This window comes from Oratosquilla oratoria, chromosome 10 (assembly GCF_046742065.1).
Source record: "Oratosquilla oratoria isolate Oo_2021 chromosome 10, ASM4674206v1, whole genome shotgun sequence".
NCBI classification, from domain to species: Eukaryota; Metazoa; Arthropoda; class Malacostraca; order Stomatopoda; family Squillidae; genus Oratosquilla; species Oratosquilla oratoria.
Window position 1 is genome coordinate 24,368,232 of NC_134786.1, and position 25,541 is coordinate 24,393,772.

General features: G+C 39.6%; 1 protein-coding gene across 2 annotated transcripts in view; it reads left to right on the forward strand.

Annotated features, from left to right (window-relative positions):
* Positions 1 to 20,776, forward strand: part of LOC143029157 (minichromosome maintenance domain-containing protein 2-like) — a 134,653-nt gene extending 113,877 nt beyond the window's left edge. The window contains exons 13-15 of one of the 2 annotated variants that reach the window (XM_076191635.1): positions 2,435 to 2,577; positions 18,721 to 18,907; positions 19,812 to 20,775. In XM_076191635.1, coding sequence (XP_076047750.1) covers positions 2,435 to 2,577; positions 18,721 to 18,907; positions 19,812 to 19,895 — 414 coding nt within the window. In that variant the 3' untranslated portion in view covers positions 19,896 to 20,775. Of the gene's footprint in view, positions 1 to 2,434; positions 2,578 to 18,720; positions 18,908 to 19,811 lie in introns of both variants that reach the window. The other variant, XR_012966773.1, reaches the window with a different exon arrangement.
* The last annotated feature ends 4,765 nt before the right edge of the window (positions 20,777 to 25,541 follow it).

Here is a 25,541-nt window from a genome sequence, read left to right on the forward strand (position 1 = left end):
TTTCAGTTGTTTACAAATCTGTAAAATAGTTTTGGTTTATCTATATTTACCTAGTTTACCTAGTTGTATTTTACAGGAAGGGGAGCTATGCTCGTTGTGTCCCGTTTTCATATCTCATTTTATCTAAACTGTTTTTAAATTCATGTATTTTTTTTGCACACACCACTTTCTCATCTAACTTGTTCCAAATATCTATTACTCTGTGGGGAAAGCTGTTCTTTTTCAGATCTCTTCTATAACTGTCCTTCTTGATTTTCTTTCCGTGTCCTCTTGTATTTCTATCATTCCGTTTTATTAGATCCTCTCTATCAATAGTTTCTATGCCTTTCATGATTCTATAGTTATCAAATCTCCTCCCTCTCCTCTTTGTCCCTCAAGTTTTGCTAGTCTCTCTTCATATGATAGTTTTGAGAGTGTTGGTGCCAATTTTGTAGTCTTTCAAGTTTTGTTATAAATTTTTTTGTACTTGGTGACCACATCATTGCTGCATATTCCAATCTTGGTCTTGTTAAAGTGATTAGTTTTTTCTTCACCATTTCTTCATCCAGGTATGTAAATGCTACTTTGATTTTTCTTATTAAATTATAAGTTTCTCCAAAAATCTTGTTTATATGTTTCTCAGGTGACATATTATTCATAATAATGACTCCCAGGTCCTTCTCATTTTCTACTTTTTATTCCTTCTTCTCCCAATTTATATGATCCTACTATTCTTTTTTTGCTTCTTCCAAATTCCATTGTACTACACTTCTTAGTATTGAATTCCATCTCCCACTTTCTGCTCCATTCCCATACTTTATTGAGATCACTCTGTAGTGACTCACAATCTTCTTCAGTGTTCACTTTTTTCAACAGTTTTGCATCATCCGTAAAGAAACTCATATAACTTTTAATTCCTTCATCCATATCGTTAATATATAAAGCAAACATTATTGGGGCCAGAACTGTTCCTTGTGGAACACCACTTATCACTTCATCCCAATTAGAGTGTTTGTCTCTTATCACCACTCTCATTTTTCTTTCTTGCAAAAAGTCTTCCATCCATTTCAGCAGTTTGCCCTGTATTCCTCCTGCAGTTTCTAATTTCTTAAGCAACTTCTTGTGTGGTATTTTGTCAAAAGCTTTTTTTAGGTCTAGAAATGCACAATCAGCCCATCCATCTCTTTCTTGTATTATATCTATTAGCCTTGAATAGAAACATATTAAGTTTGTGATGCATGATCGTCCTTGTCTGAATCCAAATTGCCTTGGATTTAGTACATTGGTTTTTTCTAAATGCATTACCCATCTATTTTTGATGATTCACAAATTTTTGCTATTGTACTTGTTAGAGAGACTGGTCTATAGTTATTGGGGTCTTCTTTGTTTCCCCCTTTATATATAGGTACTATATTTGCTCTTCTCCAATCTTCTGGAACTTTTCCTTCTTTCAAGGAACTGTTTATTTGGCTATGTATTTTGTCTGCCAGTTCATTCCCGCATTCTCTCAAAATCCAGTTTGCTATTTCATCTGGTCCATGCGATTTTCTGACATCAAGATTACTCAAGTGTTTCATTATTTCATTCCTTGTTACTTCTATTTCTTTCATAGGGGGGACTTTCTCCTCCCATTCGATATCACTAGGTTGTATGTTCTCCCTTGTTAACACTGATTTAAAATGCTTGTTCATAATTTCCGCCATTTCCGTGTATTCAACTCCTCCTTGTTGTAGTTTCTCTAAATCCTGTTTGTTTTTCACTTTGGTATTTACTTATTTACAAATCTGTAAAATAGTTTTGGTTGGTCTTTACATTTTTCAATGACATCTTTTTCGTATTTTCTTTTTTCTTCTCTGCACACTTGTACATATTCATATCTATAACTAATATATATTTTCCATTTTTCAGGTCTTTTGTCTTTTTTCCATTTTGTCCAAGCTTCCCCCCCCCCCCTCATTAAATCCATGGAAACTATTATCTTCACCTTCTATTGTGCTGCTCTTACCTATATTTCTAATCTTTACATTTTTGTTAATCCCTTCATCATCACCAAAATCCTCCAGGCCATGTTTGTTGACATGGCATCTGCCTGCCTGGACCAAGTCCTCCCCTTCCTCATTTCCTTCCATTTCCCTCAGTAATCCCTCCTCTTCTCCTTTTTCATCACCTTCCCACTACACCACGAGATTTCCCCTTCCCTATAAATACAAAAAGGTACTTCCTCGACGTTGAGATCCACAAAAATTTCCCTTCTTTTTCGGAGTTCCAATCTTCGCTGTGAATCCGTCTACGAATGTGTGTGTATTGACTGTGCATGTGTATTTAATAACTTTCTATGGTAGCACTTTTCCTGGTGTATATTTGGTTTTATAACTCATACATATTTAGTAGTTTTCTTGTACACCAACTTGATATACTACAAGTGTTGCAATTCATGTATCATTCTTTATTCAAGTACTTGAAGATTGTGAGAAGCTTGGACATGGCATTTAGTCCTGATGGTGAGAGGTTGCTCAGAGGTTACTTTGTCACAGCTAGGCGAATGCGAGGCAATTGTGTTGAAGGAGCAGTCTTACCTGTTATGGCTATTCATGCACTGTAAGTTTTATCTCTGGCAATAGAATAATGGAAAAATAATCCCCTCTAAGCTTCAACCTCATTTGTCTACAAGAATATTATATATGTGTGTATTTACCTTATTTTAGTGTACAGGAAAGGACCAATGCTTGTTGGGTCATGTCACCTACTCTCCAATTTAAGTGTGTTGGTATATTTACCTAATTTACTTAATTGTAGTATACAGGAAATAAGCAACACTTTGGGTCCTGTCTCCTATTCTCTAATTTTTTATCATACCTAGCCTCATATTCATATACAATTCTAAGTTAATATATATAATTGGTTTTCAGTTATTATATTTAGATTTGAACTTGTGTATTGTTTGAATTGGGCTATATCACTTCCTAAACTATTCCAAGTATTTGTGGAGCTATAAGGAAAACTGTACTTCTTCACATCCTTTAGACATGTAATTTTTCTTAATTTGCTCCCATGACCTCTTAAGTCCCTCACATCTTTAATAAAGAAATCTCTTCTGTCAGTGCAATCTATCCCCTTTAGTGACCTGAATATTGTAATATCAGCTCTTTCTCTTTGATCTTTCAAATTTGACAGACCCAGTCCTTCCTCATATGGTTTATCTGCCAGGGTGGGGACCAGATTGGTTGCTTCCCTTTGTATTCACTCAATCTTGCTTATATCCTTCTGTGTATAGTATACAGGAAAGGAGCAACACTCATTTGGTCCTGTCACATATCTGGTGTGTTCAAATTGAAAGTCCTACATAAGATTTTTTTTTTCACGTGCAGAATTATGACTACTTTTCCCTTTCTCAGACTTCCTGGTTCACCAAGAATAAATAAAGGCAAGGTACAAAGTGAGAGAGTGCATGTATAGAATGAATGTGGCACTCAACCCATTTTTGTAGGCACAGACATGAGTCACAAGCATGAGTGCCACATGGTGCTTGATGTATAATTGAATTATCCTAACTTACCTATTTGTCAAGGGAAAAGGGGACAAGTGTGAGAGTAGTAGTTTCAGAGGGATTAGTGTGTTAAGTGTAGTTGGGAAGGCTTATGGGAGGGTCTTGATTGAGAGGATTAGGAGAGGAACAGAGGGAGTAATTGGTGAGGAACAGTGTGGGTTTAGGACAGGTAGGAGTTGCATGGATCAGATTTTTGTGGTAAGGCAGATATGTAAGAAAGCTTTAGGAAAAGGTAAGGATGTTTATTGGGCCTTTATGGATTTGGAAAAGGCTTATGACAGGGTAGTCAGGAAGGCACTGGTAGGTATTGCAGATATATGGGATAGGAGGAAAGCATTTAAGAGCAGTAAAGAGTTTTTACAATAATACAGAAATGGAGACAGTGGTTTGAGGTAAAGGTGGGACTTCGCCAGGGATGTGTTATGTTGCCTTGGGTGTTCAATTTATACATGATGGGGTGGTGCAAGAGGTAAATGCAAGGGTAATGGGTCAGGGATTGGAGATGGTTAAAGAAAATGGAGAAAAGTGGGAGATAAGCCAGCTGTTGTTTGCTGAAGACACTGCACTTGTAGCAGGATCAGAGGAGGGATTGAGGAAGTTAGTGACAGAGTTTGGGAAAGTGTGCTAATGAAGGAAGTTGTAGATAAATATGGGTAAAAGTAAGGTGATGAAATGTACAAGGGAAAAAATGGCAGCAGACTGGAAGTGAGTATTGAGGGAGAGAGACTGGAGGAAGTGGATACTTTTAGATACTTGGGTGTGAATATGGCAGGAAAGGGAGGAGTGGAGGTGGAGGTAGAATGTAGATTAAGAGAGGCAAGTAAATGCTTTGGGGGATTAAAAAGTGTAATGAGAAATAGACATTTGGGAATGAATGCTAAGAGGAGATTGTATGAAGGAGTGATTGTGCCAACAGCATTGTATGGGGCAGAAACATGGAACAAGAGAAGAGTTTGAATGTGTTTGAGATGAGGTGACTGAGATGTATGGTAGGGGTTACTAGGCTGAAAAACAAGTGGATGAGGAGGAGAACAGGGGTGGAAAGGTAGTTGTGAAATAGGGTTGATGGAAGAGATGGTTTGGTCACATGGAAAGAATGAGTGAGGATTAGTAAAATAGGTGTGGAAGCCAGAGGTGGAAGAAGTGAACATGAGAGGCGACCAAGGATGAGATGGATGGATGGGGTAAAACAGGCATTGGGAAAGAGAGGACTGTCTGTTGAGGAAGGATAGGAGAAAACAAAAGATAGGGGTGAATGGAAAATGGTTGAGTATGGATGATACTGTGATGCATGAGAGAGAGTGGGTTGGGGATGGGAGGTGAGGGAGTATGTGTGAAAAATAAATTTATACAGCCTGAAAGGATTTCCCCCTGTCTTCTCCATTTCTGCATGAGGGGATGGAGAGGGATGGTCATCAATTTAAAGGTCAACTGAGAAGGTTTTTAAAGTGGTGAATATTTGCTAGATGTATGTCTTAGCCTTTTTTTTTTTATAAAATAATGCAAGAATAAATTCTAATTACACAATGTGAAAAAACATCCAATCAAAATATTGGTAGCAGACAAACTTTTCCTTCTCTAATCTTTGGCTGTTCTAGTAAGGCTCTATTGGCTGTTGTTGCTTGGCAACATTGAAACTAAGCTGAGATTTCGGGTCACAGTTTTATTGAGCAGCAATAATGTACACCACTAAAAACACCACTATCCACTACCACTCACTCTCAGAGCTCACATTCCAATGACTAATACTCATTACCCTGGAACTGATTGCAGCTCCAAGAGTTTCCTTTAACACAATTTGTTTTCAATTATACTAAAAGAAAAGATAATAACTAGCATACACTACAAATGCTCGGCCAGCTATCTTGTCGCTGACCCCAGCAATGTACAATTTGAATTTGAGATCAAAGATATATACATGAGGTAGGTGAAATAGAATTAACATGCATATATAAAGAACTGTATATATATATATATATATATATATATATATACATATATGTATATATATATATACAGTATATATATACCGTATTTTTCAGACCATAAGGCGCTTCGTACCATAAGGCGCATCCATAATTTGCTATTCCCCGTCCTTACATAAGGCGCACCTGGTCTCGTCATCGGATAATCATGCATATGTAAGTGCATTCAGAACTGAACATTTTCGTTGTTGGATGAGAAAAATCGGTTGGGATTTAACAAAATTACAAAAATAAATGATATATATTTTTATTTTGGTCAGTGAAATCAGACCACCTTCATGGATGGTCTATCCTGCCAATACCCCTAAAAACAACATAAACACGTTACGGGAATTGTGGGGAATAAAACCAACATTAGCAGTTTTATTCCCGGAATTCTCTATTCACTTAAAAACACAAGATTTATTACAAATGATGGTAAATTTTTAGTTTCGACCATGGGCGCAATATAGAAATAGAAAATTAATTATTAATTTTGTAAATTATAATGTATCAACGTAATATGGAATTTTGTGAGCGGAAATAAAAAACAAAAAAGATGTTAAAACAGATTTCGTAAGTAATGAAGTCGTGTCGGACGAATGGTACGCCATGTTTGTTATGATAGATGCCAACGTCGAAGAAATGAAAGGATGATAAATTAGTCTAACCTAACCTAACCTAACCTGTGTTTAATAAATCATTACCTGCAAATTAAATGTCATCCAGCTCGTCCTCGTTGTCGTCGTTATGAGAGACGTTGGCGGGCTTTTCAACCACTCTCTCAGCTTGCGGGGTATACAAAGTTCTTGCACCTTGAAGGAATGCATGTATCTCCGCTCCATAACATTCCTTCAAGAAAATGTACCTGGCGAGGTACTGTTGGAAGTACCGAGGCCATCAGTTGACAGACAAGATGGCGTCCCGATCCTATGCTACCGACTTGTTCATTAGCATATTTGCTTGTAGCAAGGTATTTTTTATTTTCATTTCTGCCCACAAAATTGCATATTACGTTGATACATTTTAATTTACAAAATTAATAATTAACTTTCTATTGCTATATTGCGCCCATGGTCAAAACTGAAAAAATACCCAAATGACTACAGTCAGAGTGGAGCAAGACTAGACCAATGCAAAATGGCTCTGTCTTGAATGCGGTGGCATGGACTCGAAAACTGTCAAAGTTTTCACAATTTTCTTGTCAAGATACATGCATCTTGGTTATAACTTGTTTGTAACTTTTGCTAGGCCTATGCACTGTCGCCGTCGGCAGGCTAGCTACGAAACGTGTCAAAATAGTATGTCACTGTCCGAGGCATTTTTTTTGCACTGAAGCCACACATAAGGCGCACCTCACGATAAGGTGCACCACCCGATTTTAGTTGATTTTAAGGATTTTGTCCACGCCTTATGGTCTGAAAAATACGGTGTATATATATATATATATATATATATATATATATATATATATATATATATATATATATATATATATATATATATATAAGAATGTTGGAGGTGGAGAGCATCTTGGCAGCTATATGGTTAGAGGTTCAAGAAGAAGTATGACAGCTGCGAAGATTATATGGGTGGGAGACGGGACGGTGAATGGGGAAGGGAAGGAGGAAGTGTGTCTGTGGGAGTCAGAGGGTCAGTGTCACAGTCTACACCTTGGGAGAAGAGCTGCAAAAGCTTGTTCCTGGGCAGACAACCAGTGAAAAGGAACATCTTTCTTTAGCAATGAAGTAAGAGGAGCTGCAATGGTAGAATAATTACGGATGTACCTTCGGTAATATCTTGAAAGTCCAAGAAAGGAGTGAAGGTGTTCAACGTCTGTGGGATGAGGGAAGTCAGCAACAGCTTTGACTTTATCAGGAACAGTAAGAATGCCATGAGATGTGAGGACATAACCAAGAAAATTAATTTCTTTCTTAAGAAAAGAGTATTTGCTCAACTTGAGTTTGAGGTTGGCATCAGCAAGACGAGAAAATACTTGTTGAAGGGTTTGAATATGTTCGGGTACTGACTTAGAAGCTATTATGATGTCATCCAAATACATAAAGACATTATCACCAAGTAAGCCATCAAGAACAGTATGCATAAGTCTTGTGAAGACAGAAGGAACATTTGAATTGATAATGACCAGAAGGGGTTGAGAAGGCTGTTAGGGGTCAGCTTTCTGGAGTAAGAGGAATCTAGAAATAGCCTGACATTATATATATATATCCTCAAATTCATGTACAGTTCCAACTTAATCTATATCCTTGATTTCCAATTATCATATTTAGATTTGAAATCATGTATTGTTCTAGTTTGGGCTATATAATCTTTTAGTTATTCCACATTTATGCATCAATGTGGAAAATGTATTTCTTCACATTCTTTAAACATGTGGTCTTTCTTAATATGTTCCCATGACCTCTTAAAGCCTTCCCATCCTTAATCAACAGATGTATTCTGTCAATACAATTGTGGCGGAGCCAACTGGGGACTCCGCAGATCAAATGGACAATCAGCATCATAGCGTCCGTGACGTAGACAGACTTGGGACGGAAGGTTATTTATTCACGGGAATGTTAGATGCGTCTTTATTGCAGATCCGATCCATCACGCAGGATGGACCCAAAGGAATTTCGATAGTTACGGTGGAATGATGAAAACTGGAAATGGGACTGTAGTTACTAAAGGCTAAAAGCTACACATGATATAAAAGTATTTCCAAGGATCCACTAGTACACTCTAACCTAATATAAAAGGGTTTTACTACTCACTGAGTTGATTATGGAGAGGGGTGTGTACAACTTTCGAGTTTTAGAACCAGACTGGCGCCTAAAGTGTGACGTGACATCACAACGGCAACCAGTCTCACACACCTTCTTAATTCTAATTCTTAAAGTGAACATTGTACAAATAATGAGATGTTATCTTGCAACACAGCTTGCAGACAACTTACAAGGAAGGATTTTTCGAACAGAAGAGGCCTCTGCTCGAAATATACTTAAAATTAAAGCATTACAAAAAACAAAATTGAAAACCTCTTCCGAGGGGAAACGAGCCTTACTACAAAAAATATGTAAACATGGGGATACACGGACATATAAAAAAGCCCCGTTACCTCTCGTAACGGCACACTCCCTTCCTAATTTTCTAAGGGGAAATTACAAAATCTATTGACATAACAGTACAAGCTCAGAAATGGGTCTTACATATTCATGAGCCTTGTTGTTTACCAAAACTCTTACTTGGACTTTCCTGACTAAACCATCCTTGCTAGGGAATACTTTAATTACAATACCCAAGGGCCACTGTCCTTGGGGACACTCTTGATTTTTCACCAACACTACATCATCCACCTTTACATTTGGAGAGGAATTAACCCACTTTCTTCTAGGTTGCAAAGAGGAAAGATACTCTTTCTTCCATCTCTTCCAGAATTCCTCAGCAAGGTGGTTTACATGCTTCCATTGTGTTTTGTATACTGCCTTAATATCTATCTCTTCAGGAAGAGTTACAGGAATATCAGTTTTCTGAGTGAGAAGGATAGATGGAGACAAAACGAAAGGACTACTAGGGCCCGATGAAACAGGAACTAAAGGTCTGGAATTCACGATCTTACATACCTCCGCAAAGAAGGTTACTAACACCTCATGTGTTAATGCCTTGGGGTGATGGTTAGTCAGTATTACATTCATGATGTTGCGGACTATCCCAACCATACGCTCCCATGCTCCACCCATGTGAGAAGCATGAGGAGGGTTAAACAACCAAGTGCAACCTTGACTTGACAAGAAACTATTGACATCACCACCTTCATCGGTAATGGCAAGCAAGTTCAGTGCTTTGACAGCACCTACAAAGTTCGTGCCTCTGTCAGAACGCATCAATTTAACTGGGCCACGAATACAGATGAATCTCTTTAAGGCATTAATGAAGGAAGAAGTACTCAGTTCTTCTACAGTCTCTATATGGATAGCTCTGGAAACAAGACAGGTGAACAGAACGCCCCATCTTTTACTTTCGAGGAAGGAACTTCTAGTGCGCCGCGTTTTTATATGCCAGGGGCCAAAGGAGTCAACTCCTACATAAGAAAATGGCGGATTGGGAGTAAGTCTGTCAATGGGCAAGTCTCCCATCTTCTGAACACATACCCTACCTCTTACCCTTTTACAGGTGACGCATTTAGAAATGACCTTAGAGATGGTACGTTTCCCTCCCAAAATCCAGAAACCACCTGTACGGATGGCTCCTTCTGTAATCACTCTCCCTTGGTGGTGCACTGTCTCATGGTAGTGACGGATCAACAACAAGCCTAAGTGGGATTCCTTTGGAATAATAATAGGCCTTGCAAGCATACCAAGTACATTGCTGCCTTGACTCAACCTGCCTCCTACACAAAGTAGGCCCTTCTGGTCTAAATAAGGAGACAGAGATGCAATGGGACTGGAAGGAGATAAACAAACTTCACTTTGCAATTTAGTCGTGGCAGACGAGAAATAATCCTTTTGGTATATCTGAACAATGAGATCAGCTGCATCTTCTAGTTGATCGGGCGACTTATGTTTGTTGCACATATGCCAACCTGAACAACACTTGTTACCTTGTTTGAAAGAACGGGCTATATGCTTAAGGAGAGCTACCGCCCTTACAAGTCTCCTCCAACAGGAGAAATTAGAGAACCTCTGAGCTAATGACACAACTGCAGGTTCTACATTGCTCTTGTTTACACTAACAAGAGGTTCAGACTCAATTGTGTAGTCTGATACCTTCACTTCTTTATCTGTCTCAGGGCTTACAAGAGGAAAACTTCCACGGGTGGATACAACATCCTCAAATAAGCATGAGGGACCTGACAACCATTCACTTTGATTTAGGTCGGTTATTTCGAGACCACGGGTAGCCAGGTCTGCTGGATTACAATCCGTAGGTACATAATGCCATTGGGTAGGTTCGGTGGACGACCTAATGTGGTCTACTCTGTTACTTACGTAGACATGAAATCTACGCCTTTCATTATGAATATATCCTAAGACAATCATGCTGTCAGAATAGAAATGCCTTGCGTCTACGGTTTTGTCTAAGCAGTCTGTGATGGAATTACTGAGATTAACTGCCATCACTGCAGCACACAACTCCAACCTGGGAATAGTATGACCATGGTTGGGAGCTACTTTAGCCTGTCCCCTCACAAAACACACCTGGTAGCTTTTGGTATCACTAAAAACTTTAAGATATGATACAGCTCCTACTGCTACTCTGGAGGCATCTGAAAAGGTATGAAGCTCTATCCTGTGAGCTTGAGACAAAGAAATACTGGCGAACTGACGATTGATGCTTATGTCCTTGAGGTTCTTTAAGGACGTTAGCCATCTGGACCATTTGGTGTGGATCTTAGCTGGTATGGGTTCATCCCAACCACACTTTAGATTGGTTATCTCTCTCAGGAGTAGTTTTCCCACTATTATTACTGGAGCTAAGAACCCCATGGGGTCAAACAGACTGTTTACAACAGACAGTATTCCTCTTTTCGTCGAAGGCTTGTCTGAATCCATGAATCTGTATAAGAAAACATCTTTTTGGATATCCCATAAGAGGCCTAGGCTAGACTGCATAGGCATAGAGTCAGAAGTTAGGTTCAGCTCCTGAAGGTTATCAGCCAGCTCACTGGTGGCAAACTTTTCCAGCACTTCCTTACTGTTGGAAGTGATCTTGTGCAAGCGTAAGCGTCCTCCTTCTTGGAGTGCTGACTTAGAGTCTTGGATTAACTTGTAAGCAGTCTCTGCATCTGGTAGAGATGCTAACCCATCATCCACGTAGAAATTGTTCTCTATGAAATAGCGAACTTCAGGAGAGGCATTTTCTACAGACTTACGCAAGCCATAGGTGGCAATGGCGGGAGATGGAGTGTTTCCAAAGACGTGAACAGTCATCCTATACTCAATCAACCTTTTATCAGGGTCATTGTCCTTGTACCAGAAGAATCTGAGGTAATCTCTTTGAGGTCTTCACTTTGAAATTGTAGAACATCTGTTCTATATCAGCTGCCACTGCTACAGCTTCCTGACGGAAACGTAGAAGAATCCCGAGAATACTGTTTGTCATATCAGGACCTGACATCAGCATATCATTTAGGGAGAACTCTCTGGATTTGGCAGAAGAGTTGAACACAACTCTGATCTTGTCAGGTTTCTTAGGGTGGTATACCCCAAACAAGGGAAGATACCAGCACTTCTGATCAGACTTCAATGGTGGTGCAACCTCAGCGTGCCCACGATCTAACATCTTTTGCATGAAGGCCATCATATGCTGACGTTTTTCCGGCTTTGTGCTGAGGCTACGATGGAGAGACAGTGTGCGGCGCCACACAAAATCTCTATTATTACTGGTGGCTACAACATTAGGACGGAAGGGCAGTGGCGCGACCCAATGGCCACTTCGATCCTTGCGGAACTCTGAGTTCATGACATCTAAGAACTTCCTGTCTTCAATCGACAGGGCAGTCTTGTCATCATCTTTGGTTACTTTGAACAAATCATCCTTTACTTCAGAGACGTGAATCTGGTTACCACATGGTGCGACTATAGAGGGACGTCTATCATGTACAAAGGATGTTTTGAAACTGCTAATGACAGAAGGCATACAAGTGCCATGGAGACACACTTCCCCAATGATTGCCCATCCCAGACTGGTCTGTTGAGCTAGAGGGGCATTGACAGGTCCGATTCTCTGGTCAAAAATGTAATGGGCTGAAGGTACATCTCGACCAATGATGAGAAGAATCTCAGCCTCGGGGACTAGAGGCGGAATACATTCAGCCAAGTCGGACAGATGGGGATAGCCGCGAGCTATGGCAGGAGTGGGTATCTCTTCTCTCCCATTTGGAATGCTGTCACATTCCACTAGCAGAGGGACATGTACCTCATGTGAGTTATGCCACGACACGATGGTGTAATTTTTGGTGGTGCACCCAGAAGCGCCCGTTACACCTGCACAGGTAGCTAGACGATATGAAACCTGTTTGCTCTGCTTGTCAAACAAATAGAAAAACTCAGACCTTGCTAAAGAGCAATTGCACTGATCGTCTAGGATGGCATAACACCACACCCCGAGCTCTGGCTTACTTTCAGGATAAACTTTCACCAAGAAGGTCTTGGCACAGGACTTACTCATGGAGGTGGGGTTACTGCATATCAAGGTACACTTTGAATTGACAGCAGCGTCCTCCCCTCCATGAGTCTTTACTACAGGAGTAAGAACATTGGGAAGCGACACTTGGTTGACTACAGGGGCGCGAGGTGTCTTATCTTGAGCAGCCTCCCTTCCTTGCTGTGTTACAGCTTGAATGGAATTTCCCTTTTGTCTGGGTCCATCGTAGTGTAAGGCAGCCACGTGACTGGAGGCCTTACAGAGCTTGCAGAACAGTCTTTCTTTGCAGCTGGAGGAAGGATGGTTATGCTTACAACACTTAAAGCATATACCTTTATCACTTAAGAAATCCTTCCTTTCGCTGACAGACAGGGTACGGAAGGCTCTGCAGAAATTCAAATCATGCACCTCGGCATTATGGAAAATACAGAACCTCTCTTTTTCTGCCTTTCCTTGATCGGTGGAACTAGCAGTGTTAAATGACCTGTCAGCAACCGCGATCGTCTTACTACCACTGGACAGTGTGGTGTCGGTCTTCCTCACGTGTACTTGGGGAAACTTAGAGGAATGTGGCTTCTCTGCTTTCATAAACCTTTCACCCGGGTCATGAAAGGCGAAACATGGATTATTCTTGACCTTTGCCATCTCCTTCACAAACTCTACAAAGAATGTGAAGGGTGGATACGGTACATTGTAGGTGGTCATGTAATTTGAGGCCTTGCCAACCCACTTCTCTTGTAAACAGGATGGGAGTTTATTGACAATAAGATTGATGCCTGAATAGGTATCATAATAGGCAAAGGGAGTACTGTAGACCGGGTCTGCCTTCAAAGCTTCTATATGGAACAGGATGTCACACAGGTCAAATAACTTGGAGGTATCTTTAGGTGCTAGCCGAGGAAAGACGGCTAACTTCTTTTTAATCGAAGTCTCAACGATCCCAGGGGCAGCAAACCTATCATTTAAGCGTTCCCAGATTCTATTGCACGCCCTGTTTGGATCACTTGCGTTGGAGGCTCTGGTCGCACGGGCCCATCTTTTCGATTCAGGCCCTAGGTGCTTAACTAACAGATCCATTTCCTCCTTGCGTGAGATATTCAACTCTCGCACGACTTCGCTGAAACTCTCTCTCCAGACAGCATAATTTTCAGGAGTGTCATCAAAATTAGACAGTCTGCCAAGAAGTAATTCCTTCCGCATGAGGAACTTAGTTACATCAACACAATTAGAGGGTGTTCCTGACCCATGACACGTACTACAAGGAGGTTTTACTACAGGTTGGGATGCAGAAAAACTATGATTAGCAATGGTTTGCTGTGCGAGTTGCACAGGCTTCACGTTGGCTTCCTCACTGCGAGGTTCAACACTGGATGGAATATTGTTCACAGGCTGTGAGTTAACTCTGAGATCAGAACAGGGCTTGAAAACAGGACTTTCAGGGTTCAAGCCTACCGGATCTTTCTGACTAGCGGAAACATCAACTATAACACCCTGCTGTTCCACATATAGCTGGGTGCGGGTAGCAACTGTTTCTTTTAGTTGGTCCCATTCACTGCATGTTTCCCAATCATTGTCGGCTCCTAAGTGCCTAAGTTCGGCTTCGGCTACTTCCAACTCCTTTTGCTGTGCCATAACTTTGAACTTGGCCAGCATTTCAGCCTCTTCTCTTGACCTTTGAGCTTCCTTGTCAGCCTTTTCTTTTGCCCTTTGAGCTTCCTTTTCAGCCCTTTCCTTCATAAGCTGACCTTCTTGCTCGGCAAACTTGACTCTAATACGAGCGGTCTCCACCTTGGCTCGTTGCATCTTTGCAACACTAACACTGGTGCTACTGGAACGACCTGACCTAACCGACTTTCTCGAACTGCCCTTCATGGAAGGGGGTACATTAAACTCAGAGTGGTCGGCGAGGGATAAAGGAACTTGACTGGACTTCGGGTCATCTTGTAAAAACGGTTCAGTGTGGTGTTCCTCTTCCGTGACTTCAACTGAGGAAGAGGAAGCATAATTACTGATTACCTGACGAAAAGATGCCTGAAAATCCCTGTCTTCGTGCTTCACTGATTCAGCACGAGCCAGACTTTCTGAAGTACGTTCACGCATTAAGAATTCCAGATACCTTTTTACAGTATCCTGGTACACAGCGTGGGCCTTATACAACCAAGGACTATGATTCGGGTCCTCTAATAAGGCCTGTACTCCATCTCTACTCGCCTTTACCCTCTCTTCATGCTGATCAGACGCTCTCTGAAAAACCTCTTGCCCTTCGGCAGTTAAGGTCCTGAGTCTACCAGAGACGGGTCCTTCATCTATACTGTGGGTGGAAGACATATTGCCTAGCGAGAGAAACAGTGACAGACAAAGTAAACGATAAGGAAGGCAAGGAAAAAACTCAACTTGAACGAAAACCACGGAGTACGTTACCACACTCCTAACTATACGACTATTGAGGTAGACAACAACAGATTAAACCCTACATTTGGTTCAATCTAAAAATGCACATTAGTCGCATGCTTATATTAACATATGACAGGATTTTAGGCAAGGTAGCTTTGCCTTCAAAAGGAAAAAACATGCTTACATAAACACGATGGGGTTTGTTATGTAAACACTGGTGGGACTTGGCGCCCGTACGCTGTTGCCACATCAACACCTTGCGCGCGGATACGATTACTAAGACGACACGAGATCACTACACTTAATTTCCCGCATTGGCCACAACACTTAATTTCCCGCATCGGCCACCACACTTAATTTCCCGCATCGGCAACTTCACAACACTACGCAAACACTTGCAATTTTGCTACGCGGAACACTAGCGACACTTGATTGTCGCTTGTTGTGGTGACGACGAGGCGAATCTAAACTTGGCAACGGCGTGCAGAGCGTGGTCTGGTTATATCCTCTTCTTTTATACTCCTTTCATCTCTAACTACGCTCTGCTACCACTCATTTTCATTGTGGCGGAGCCAACTGGGGACTCCGCAGATCAAATGGACAATCAGCATCATAGCGTCCGTGACGTAGACAGACTTGGGACGGAAGGTTATTTATTCACGGGAATGTTAGATGCGTCTTTATTGCAGATCCGATCCATCACGCAGGATGGACCCAAAGGAATTTCGATAGTTACGGTGGAATGATGAAAACTGGAAATGGGACTGTAGTTACTAAAGGCTAAAAGCTACACATGATATAAAAGTATTTCCAAGGATCCACTAGTACACTCTAACCTAATATAAAAGGGTTTTACTACTCACTGAGTTGATTATGGAGAGGGGTGTGTACAACTTTCGAGTTTTAGAACCAGACTGGCGCCTAAAGTGTGACGTGACATCACAACGGCAACCGGTCTCACACACCTTCTTAATTCTAATTCTTAAAGTGAACATTGTACAAATAATGAGATGTTATCTTGCAACACAGCTTGCAGACAACTTGCAAGGAAGGATTTTTCGAACAGAAGAGGCCTCTGCTCGAAATATACTTAAAATTAAAGCATTACAAAAAACAAAATTGAAAACCTCTTCCGAGGGGAAACGAGCCTTACTACAAAAAATATGTAAACATGGGGATACACGGACATATAAAAAAGCCCCGTTACCTCTCGTAACGGCACAACAATCTATCCCATTTAGTAATCTGAATACTGTAATGATATCACCTTTTTCTCTTTTGTCTTTCAAAGCTGGAAGACCCAGTGCTATTAGTCTTTCCTCATATGGTTTATCTGCCAGGTTGGGGACCACTTTGGTTGATGCCCTTTGTATTCTCTCAATCTTGCTTATATCCTTCACACTGTGTGGGGACCATACTACTGATACATATTACAGTTTACAGTCTTGGACAGATAAGGGTTTTAACAAGTTTTTTCATCATCTCTTCATCCATATAGTGAAACACCACTTTGATATTCTGCAGTAGTCCATATTTTTCTCCCACAATCCTGTTGATATGTCTGTCAGGTGACAGGTTTATCAACACTTCCAAATCTTGCTCTCTTTAAGGAATAGTTTATGGATAGTCTTTTGCCACCATTGCCCATTTTCAGTACTTTGCATTTTTTTTTTTATTTTTTTTTTTTTAACTTCATTTCCCATTTTTGGCTCCATGCAAAAATAGTGTCAATCTTTTTGCAATTATATTTGTATGTATGTGTGTGTGTATTTACCTAGTTGTATTTTATGGGAAGGGGAGCTATGCTCATGGTGGCCTGTCTTTGTATCTCATAGTGCCTAGTTTGCTCTTAAATTCATGTATTTACCTAGTTGTATTTTCCAGGACGAGCTATGCTCATGTTGACCCGTTTTTGTATCTCTACATCTAGTTTGCTTTTGAATTCGTGTATATTTCTGGCATTAACTGTTTCACTGTTCAATTTGTTCCAGATGTCAATTACCCTGTGTGGGAAACTGTTCTTTTTCAGGTCTCTTCTGTAACTGTCTTTCTTTAGTTTCTTTGCGTGTCTTGTTTCTCTTTTGTCCCATTTTAATAGGTCATCTCTATCAAGAACTTCCATTCCCTTCATTATTCTAAAGATGGTCAACAAATCACCTCTCTCCCTTCTCTGCTTTAGTGTTATCAGTTGTAATTTCTCCAATCTTTGTTCACATGTAAAATTTTATAATGTAGGTGCCATCTTGGTCGTTGCTCTCTGGATTCTTTCTAACTTCTTTGTGTTTTTCTTTGTGCTTGGTGCCCACAATGATATACAGTAGTATATTCTAGTTTCGGTCTTATCAATGCAACAATTAATTTCTTAACCATCTCTTCATCCATGTAATTGAAAGCCACTTTCATAGATCTTAACAGATTGTAAGTCTCTCCAAATGTCTTGTTTACATGTTTGTCAGGAGTCAAGTCACTTGAGATAATTACTCCTAGGTCCCTCTCTGAGTTAACTTTTTTGACTTCTTTATCTGCAATCATACAGTTTCCTGAGACTCTATTTTGCCTTTTCCGAACTCCATTATGCTACATTTCTTGATGTTGAAATTCATTTCGTGTTTCTGACTCCATTCCCATACTCTATGTAAGTCATCTTGTAGCGATCTGCAATCTTCTTCTGTTTTCACTCTCTTGAGTAATTTAGCATCGTTGGCAAAGAAGTTCATGTAACAATTCACTCCTTCATCCATATCATTTATGTATATGGCAAACATTAAGGGAGCCAAAACAGAGCCTTGGGGGACGCCATATTTTACTTCTTCCCATTTCAAGTTTTTATCCCTAAGAACCACTCTCATCTTCCTTCCAATTAAAAAGTCCTTCATCCATTCCAACAGCTTGCCCTGAATTCCTCCTATTTTTTCAATTTTGTTTATTAATGTATGTACCTAGTTGTATTTTACGGGAAGGGGAGCTATGCTTGTGGTGTCCCGTCTTCATATCTCATTTTATCTAAACTGTTTTTAAATTCATGTATTGTTTTTGCACACACCACTTTCTTATCTAACTTGTTCCAAATGTCTATTACTCTGTGAGGAAAGCTGTTCTTTTTCAGATCTCTTCTATAGCTGTCTTTCTTGATTTTCTTTCTGTGTCCTCTTGTATTTCTTTCATCCCATTTTATTAGATCCTCTCTATCAATAGTTTCTATACCTTTCATGATTCTATACATAGTTATCAAATCTCCTCTCTCTCTTCTTTACTCTAATATCTGTAGCTCAAGTTTTGCTAGTCTCTCTTCATATGATAGTTTTGAGAGTGTTGGTGCTAATTTTGTAATTGCTTTTTGTATTCTTTCAAGTTTTGTTATACATTTTTTTGTACTTGGTGACCACATCGTTGCTGCATATTCCAATCTTGGTCTTATCAAAGTGATTAGTATTTTCTTCACCATTTCTTCGTACTTACCTAAGTGTATTAACCTGATTGTAGTACACAGGAAAGTACTAATGCTCACTGGGTCCCTTTCCTACTCTCCAATTTATCATACCTAGCCTAAAATTCATATACAGCTCCAACTTTGTGTGTGCAAGTAAATTTTTGTAAACAATTTAGTTTTTGTGGTCCTTGAAATAAATCATACATAGTGCACTGCTCCATATGTCATTAGACTAAAGATGAATTGTACACAATAAACAGGACTCTGGTAGCAGCCTCCCATGCCCGTCTTGCCCTTCGCTCAACTGTAGAAGCCTGGGATGCAGTTGCAGCCATTCATCTCTATGAAGAGGCTGTTGCAGCATATTCTGGCTACTCCTTGTTAGGTGTAACCCCAGTCCCTCATCTTCCCCACCAGGCAGACCTGCAGGACCTTCTTGGCTGGAGGGTAAGTGAAGATATGTTTAGTTGATTAAATAGCAGCCTCAGAGACCAATTTATGGGAACTTTAGGTGATGAGGATCATACACCAGAAAGTGTGTAGCTGTGATCAATGCCATCATCTTTTCCCTATGCACTTGTCCATTGGAGCAGATAACAGTCACTACTGGAAATCAGAGAGAAGTGTGGAATTTGAACCCACAACTAAGCAAATATGAGACCATCACATTTCCAATCATACACAACATCCATAAAGCCAGTGACATCCATGGTTCCTATGTGTAGATCTCATAACTAAGGCTCCAGGCCTGGCCTAGGGATCAGGGACTAGGTCATAGGAATGCACTTGTATTAGGTATGGAAATAGGTGGAGACTTTGCCTTCAGGAAGCAGGCATTTCCATCTTGTAGATGGAAGTGATACCATGTAATGGTGCCTCCAGTTACCACTTACATGTCAAGGCCTCAATAGTAAAAGAGAGTGTGATGTTATAGATGTTAGTCTGCAGAGTTAAGATTATTTTGAGGCTATATATTACAGAGTACCAGAAGTAGAATAGTATGCACTAGTGAAATTATGTTGGAAATAAAGGAGAGGTTATTTTGGGTTACACGATGATTTTCGTTGGTACATTCCTTGTCATAAAAAGGGAGCAATTGATGATGTTTTTTGTGAATATACTATATATCAGTTTTAATCTGCTCTACTACTGAGACATCATGAGGTCATGAAAGAACATTGAAAAATACCACATTTTCAAAAGGTGTAAAGAAATACAGTTTTCCATACAGATGACCCATGAAGTTATGTCAGATTATCTTAACAGAGTTAGTAACAATATTCATGTCAAATTTGCCTCTACTTGGATTATGGCTGCATTATTCTAAGTGAATATATTTTCAACATTACAGAATGATGAGAGGATGGTAGCCTTTCAGAACAGACTTGAAAACTTCATTTTACTGAATACTGGGGATATTCCAGGAGGACTTTGATTCTTCTTATGACAGGATTTGAATGCTTGTAACCTTTAGCATGAATTCATGATACACACTAATGGTTATACAAGGTTATGGGACATAATTTCTTACTATTGATAACAGGAATGTAATTCAAAAGAAAGAGTTAATATTCTTTAACCAAATTTTCTCATTGTTTAGCAACCATCAGCACAATTTCTTAGGATTGATAACAGGAATGAAATTTGAAAAAGCAAGTTAATATTCATTAACCAAATTTTCTCAGTATTGATTTTTTGTCTTTCATGGATCCACTTCTTTAATCATAAGTTTAGGTTGAATTTTGACAATGGAACAATATCATGTCACTACTAAACACAGAAAACAAATGTATATAAGGACATACTAGTATATGAAGTTATTAGTTTGACAATATATTGTTTATAAACATGATTATATTTTTGTTGAGTTTTGGTATTTGAAATTTATGTCCTAATTAAGGTCTTACTTTATGTGAAGCCAGCATACCTTGATTTTTTTAACATGTAATTTCAATAGAGACTATTAACTGTATTCTACAGTTGCTGGTTTCCTGGATTCCACAGGTCTTCTGCAAGAGACCAGGGCAAATGATTGATCTAGTTACCAGTTTAATTTTTTTTCCATATGTATAATTTCAGATTAAATGAATCCAAAGCAAATGTAGTCATCATGATGCACTGTAATTTTCAGTCATTGACTAATTAGCAGAGCTGGACAATGTTAACCAAAAGGTTAAATTTGTTAGTAGCTAATCCACCAAAAAGTTAACTTCATTAATCCTTTAATTTAAGAGGAATGTAATGAAAGTTACTGTTAATCCATTGATTTGATCATAAAAGTACATTACAAAAAATCAGTCCATTTTTAATACCATGTAAAAGTATATAAAAACTGTTAAAACCAAAAAAACTTTTATTAATAGCATTAAGAGGTACTTGCATAATTTTTTTTTTACAAAATGCATGTTCCCTTTCAGGAATATTAGTATTACAAAGTTTTCATTAGACAGGGATGATATGGCCCTCGGGATGTCCTTGCCTGTAGAAAACATATGCTTTACTGCAACTCTGGAAGGGATAGCTGAGTTGAACCTAATGAATAAATCCACCAACACCTGCTCTCCCAAGAATGCAATATTTGCTAGCAAACCCTTGGAGCTGGTCTCCAACCAGATCTTGACCAAGTTTTGGGTCTCGGCTTTTAATGACCTCTGGCTCCTGCTTGTTATTTTTGGCTGCATGACATCAGTAAATAAGTCATCCTATTCTCGGGTGTCTGCCTCAACTGTTGTTGTGGACTTCTTTAGACTGTTGCCTTATGGCCTCCTCAACTATACTCTCCATGCTTTTTCACACCTTGGCAATTTTGTTGATGTCATATTCTCTTGCCAGATCAGACAAAACTTGGGATGGAAGGCAGATGCCAGCTGGCAGCCCTCATTCTCCAAGAGGACCTCAAACCTTTAGTGAACACCTGGCAAAAGTGCATCCACCAAGGGCCCACAGTAGACTAGGCCCTTGGATTTTCTACTGTCTCTGGGGTGGATGAAGAGTGATACACACTAGATGTCTTAAGTGTAGGGTTTACTTCAACCTTTCAGTCTGGAAGAGACTACAAAATCAAAACATGATCTCAAATGATCATGACAATAGGGTTCATCCCATTGCAACAGGGTTGCAAAACACTACATTTCTCGCCTTTTAATCAACACATAACTTATAGTTACAAATCCAACCTATCAGGTGGTCCACGGATGTGACTGGAACATTGTATTTCTTTTGTCTGTACAGAACAATCTTGGTTATTACCTACAAGGTCCTCTTTTGGAGATTCTATATTAGGGTTATATTCAGACACAAGTGAATCGAGCATTGGCTTGCTAGAAACATCTACTCTAACAGAAGAGTTATCTATGGAAGTATCAATTGAATGGTTACTCTTTGATTTGCCAAATTCAACTACAAATCTAGGCATATATTGATCCGCATGTCTTTTCCAAATAATATTTCCCAAACTTTGACCCTTCACCTTATAATTTCTTGAACCAAGCACTTCATCAATCTTTCCTTCCACTCACGGAGAACCTTTACCAAAATTGCGAACAAACACTGCATCATTCAGTCCATACAAGGGATCTTTCTTCTTAACCCCTTTACTCCAGGCCAAAATCTCGCGGGCAGCATTAGCTGCCAGATGTGCGATGTTGCGTCATAATACTCACATTATAAAAAATAAAGTCACCACTGTATTTCTCGTTCTCTCTTTCACCTGTGAATTTTGATAACCATAGAAAATATGATGAAGCCAGTTTACAGAGTATGGGGATCACGCAGGTACAACTACAATAAATATTATCAAGATGCCGACATCGGCATCCTCGGGTACCCACTTGCTCCTCATGACGCCTATGTAGGCGTCACCGTATGGAAAGGGTTAAACACTTCATTATTCAATTTACTGGAAGATCTGTCCTGCACTCTAACAGCTTCTACAGTACCCTTGAAAACTGTTAAACGTTAACTCTACTGGAGACTTACCAGTGGAAGAATTGATTTCTTCTATAATTATGTAGGAACCTACATACTCAGGTATACATATCTCCTTTCTGAAACTTTTCTACTCCCTCTTTGAATATTCTTACTACCTTTTCTGTTAATTCATTAGAGGATGGATGATAAGGAGCTGGTGTTACATGTCTAATACCATTTTTCCTTAGAAACTCCTCCATTTCATTAGAAACCAGGTTAGGGGCATTATCAGACACTATAACGTCCAGAATTCCTTAAATGCCTTAGAGTAATTGTCAATGGTGCAGCAGTAGCAAAATGAACATCCAAGAACTTACTGTGTGAATCTACAATCATAAGTAAATATTTCTCTTCAATAGGTCCACAATAGTCTATATGCAATCTAGACCATGGTTTACCAGTGTTCGGCCAAGACAGTATTGGAGCTTTAGGATTCTTAAAGTTTTTAAAACAAATGCTACAATTCTTAGTGATTTCTCCAATGCCTTGATCTATCTTTGGCCACCATATCCAATTCTTAGCCTCTGCTTTCATTGCATTGACACTATTATGACCACTATGTAAATGGTTTAACACATTAACTCTTAATTCTACAGGAATCAATACTCTGTTTCTATACAAAATTATATCATTATGCAGAGACAGTTCTCTTTTTACACCAACATATTCTAGCAAAGATGTTTTGGAAAGAAATTAAGAGAGGAAGAGGAGGCAAATCAAGTAGAGAAGAAAAGGTAAAAGGTGCAGATGGAGAGATGATAATGGGAGAGAAGGCAGTAAGAGGAAGATGGGCAGAGTATTTTAGGGAGTTGCTAAATGTGAAGGAGGATAGGGAGGGCGAGATAGTTGCAGTGGGAAGTGCTAAGAAAATGATCGTGATGAGTGAGGAAAATGGAGAAGAAATAAGGAAGGATGAAAATAAAGGCAGTTAAGATGATGAGAGCAGGTAAGGCACCTGGTCTGGATGGATGCCATGCAGAATGTCCAAAAAAAGGAGGTACAGTGATGGTGGACTGCCTGGTGAGGTTATTTAATGTTTGTTGGAGAGAGGGTAGAATGCTGGAGGACTGGAGGAGTGCCTGTATAGTTCCACTTTACAAGGGAAAAGGGGACAAGTGTGTGTGTAGTAGTTTCAGAGGGATTAGCTTGTTAAGTGTAGTTGGGAAGGCTTATGGGAGGATCTTGATTGAGAGGATTAGGAGAGGAACAGAGGTAGTAATTGGTGAGGAACAGTGTGGGTTTAGGACAGGTAGAGGCTGTGTAGATCGGATTTTTGTGGTAAGACAGATATGTGAGAAAGCTATAGGAAAAGGTAAGGATGTTTTTTGGGCTTTTATGGATCTGGAAAAGGCTTATGACAGGATAGACAGGAAGGCACTGTGGGAGGTTTTGCAGATATACGGGATAGGAGGAAAACTTTTAGGAGCTGTCAAGAGTTTTTACTTGAGTAGTAGAGCATGTGTCAGGATTAGAAATGGAGAGAGTGAGTGGTTCGAGGTAAAGGTGGGACTTCGTCAAGGACGTGTTATGTTGCCCTGGCTGTTCAACTTATACATGGATGGGGTGGTGCGAGAGGTAAATGCAAGGGTGGTGGGTCAGGGATTGGAGATGGTTAAAGAAAATGGAGAAAAGTGGGAGGTGAGCCAGCTGTTGTTTGCTGATGACACTGCACTTGTAGTAGAATTGGAGGAGGGATTGAGGAAGTTGGTGACAGAGTTTGGGAGAGTGTGTGAAAGAAGAAAGTTGAAGATAAATGTGGGTAAAATTAAGGTGATGAGATGTACAAGGGGTGAGAGTGGCAGCAGTCTGGAAGTGAGCCTACTCAACTCTTTCTTTCTTTCGTCTGACTGTGGTGTTAGTTGTGATACCAAAATAAATTCATGGCAAACCCTGTGAGAGAATCCCGGCAAGAGTCTCATAGTATATCCCCACGTTAATTATAGCCATAACAGCCATCCGTGCTTAATAGATGTAAACGAAGAAGGCTCAATATATATACTGTTAGTTAACAACTCAAAGAAAGCACAGAAGTATCAAAAGGGAACTATCATGGGCTCATACGAGATAACTAGGGATATGACACCACACAATAAATGTTACCAGGGAAATTCACAATGATTTATTACCAAATTATGACCAGGTAAAACTAGAAGGTACTAGAGTAGAGAAGTTGAAAGAGAAAATCAGGGAACAAAACTGGGAACACTTTACAAGCACAGAACAGGAGGAACTGAACAAATTAATCCTACAACACGAACAACTATTTATACTGGGAAACAATGAGTTAAGACTAATCGAAGGCCCTTCAGCTCATATACAGTTTAGTGATCCTCAACCCAGTCGAACACCCATGTGCAAATTATCCCAAACAAGCAAACACCCTCATCTCTGAGATGCTATCAGATATGGAACAAAGGGGAATCATTGAGAAATCAACCTCAGCATGGTTATCGCTGCTAGTCTTAGTAAGCAAACCTAATGGTAGCAAAAGGATGTGTTTGGACTATAGACATGTGAACGAGCAACTAGCAGCCAATGTCTATTCCTTACCTAGGTTAGATGAGTTAGTGGAACAAGCAAGTGGCCATGAATACTATGTAACCCTAGATATGAAGGTACACATATTTCCAAATTATATTAGATAAAAAAAGCATAGGCCTCACCACCTTCAGTGATGGTGTGTCCTTGTATAGGTTTAGGTTACTGTTAAGATTGAATTGCGCACCAGCCATATTTTTTAGATGCATGACGGATGTGTTGAAACCCTTACTGCATAAAGGATAGGTTAGGAATTATCTGGACAACTTCATACCATGGGCACCCACTTTTGCAGAGTTAGTAAAATAACTAGAACTATTCACATTACTGGTACAAAATAGAGTCAAGTTGAACTTAAGTAAATGTCTTTTTGAGTTAAAGGAAGTCACATTCCTGAGACATGTAATATCGGCAAAAGGTATTAGACAATTCCTGAAGAATGTAGATGCAATCCTTAAGATGAAATCACCAAAAAATGTAAAGGAGGTAAGAAAATTCTTAGGGATGTGTGGATTTTATAGGAAGTACATACCAGCTTGTATATGGAAAATGTTGTGATGCATGAGGTGGAATG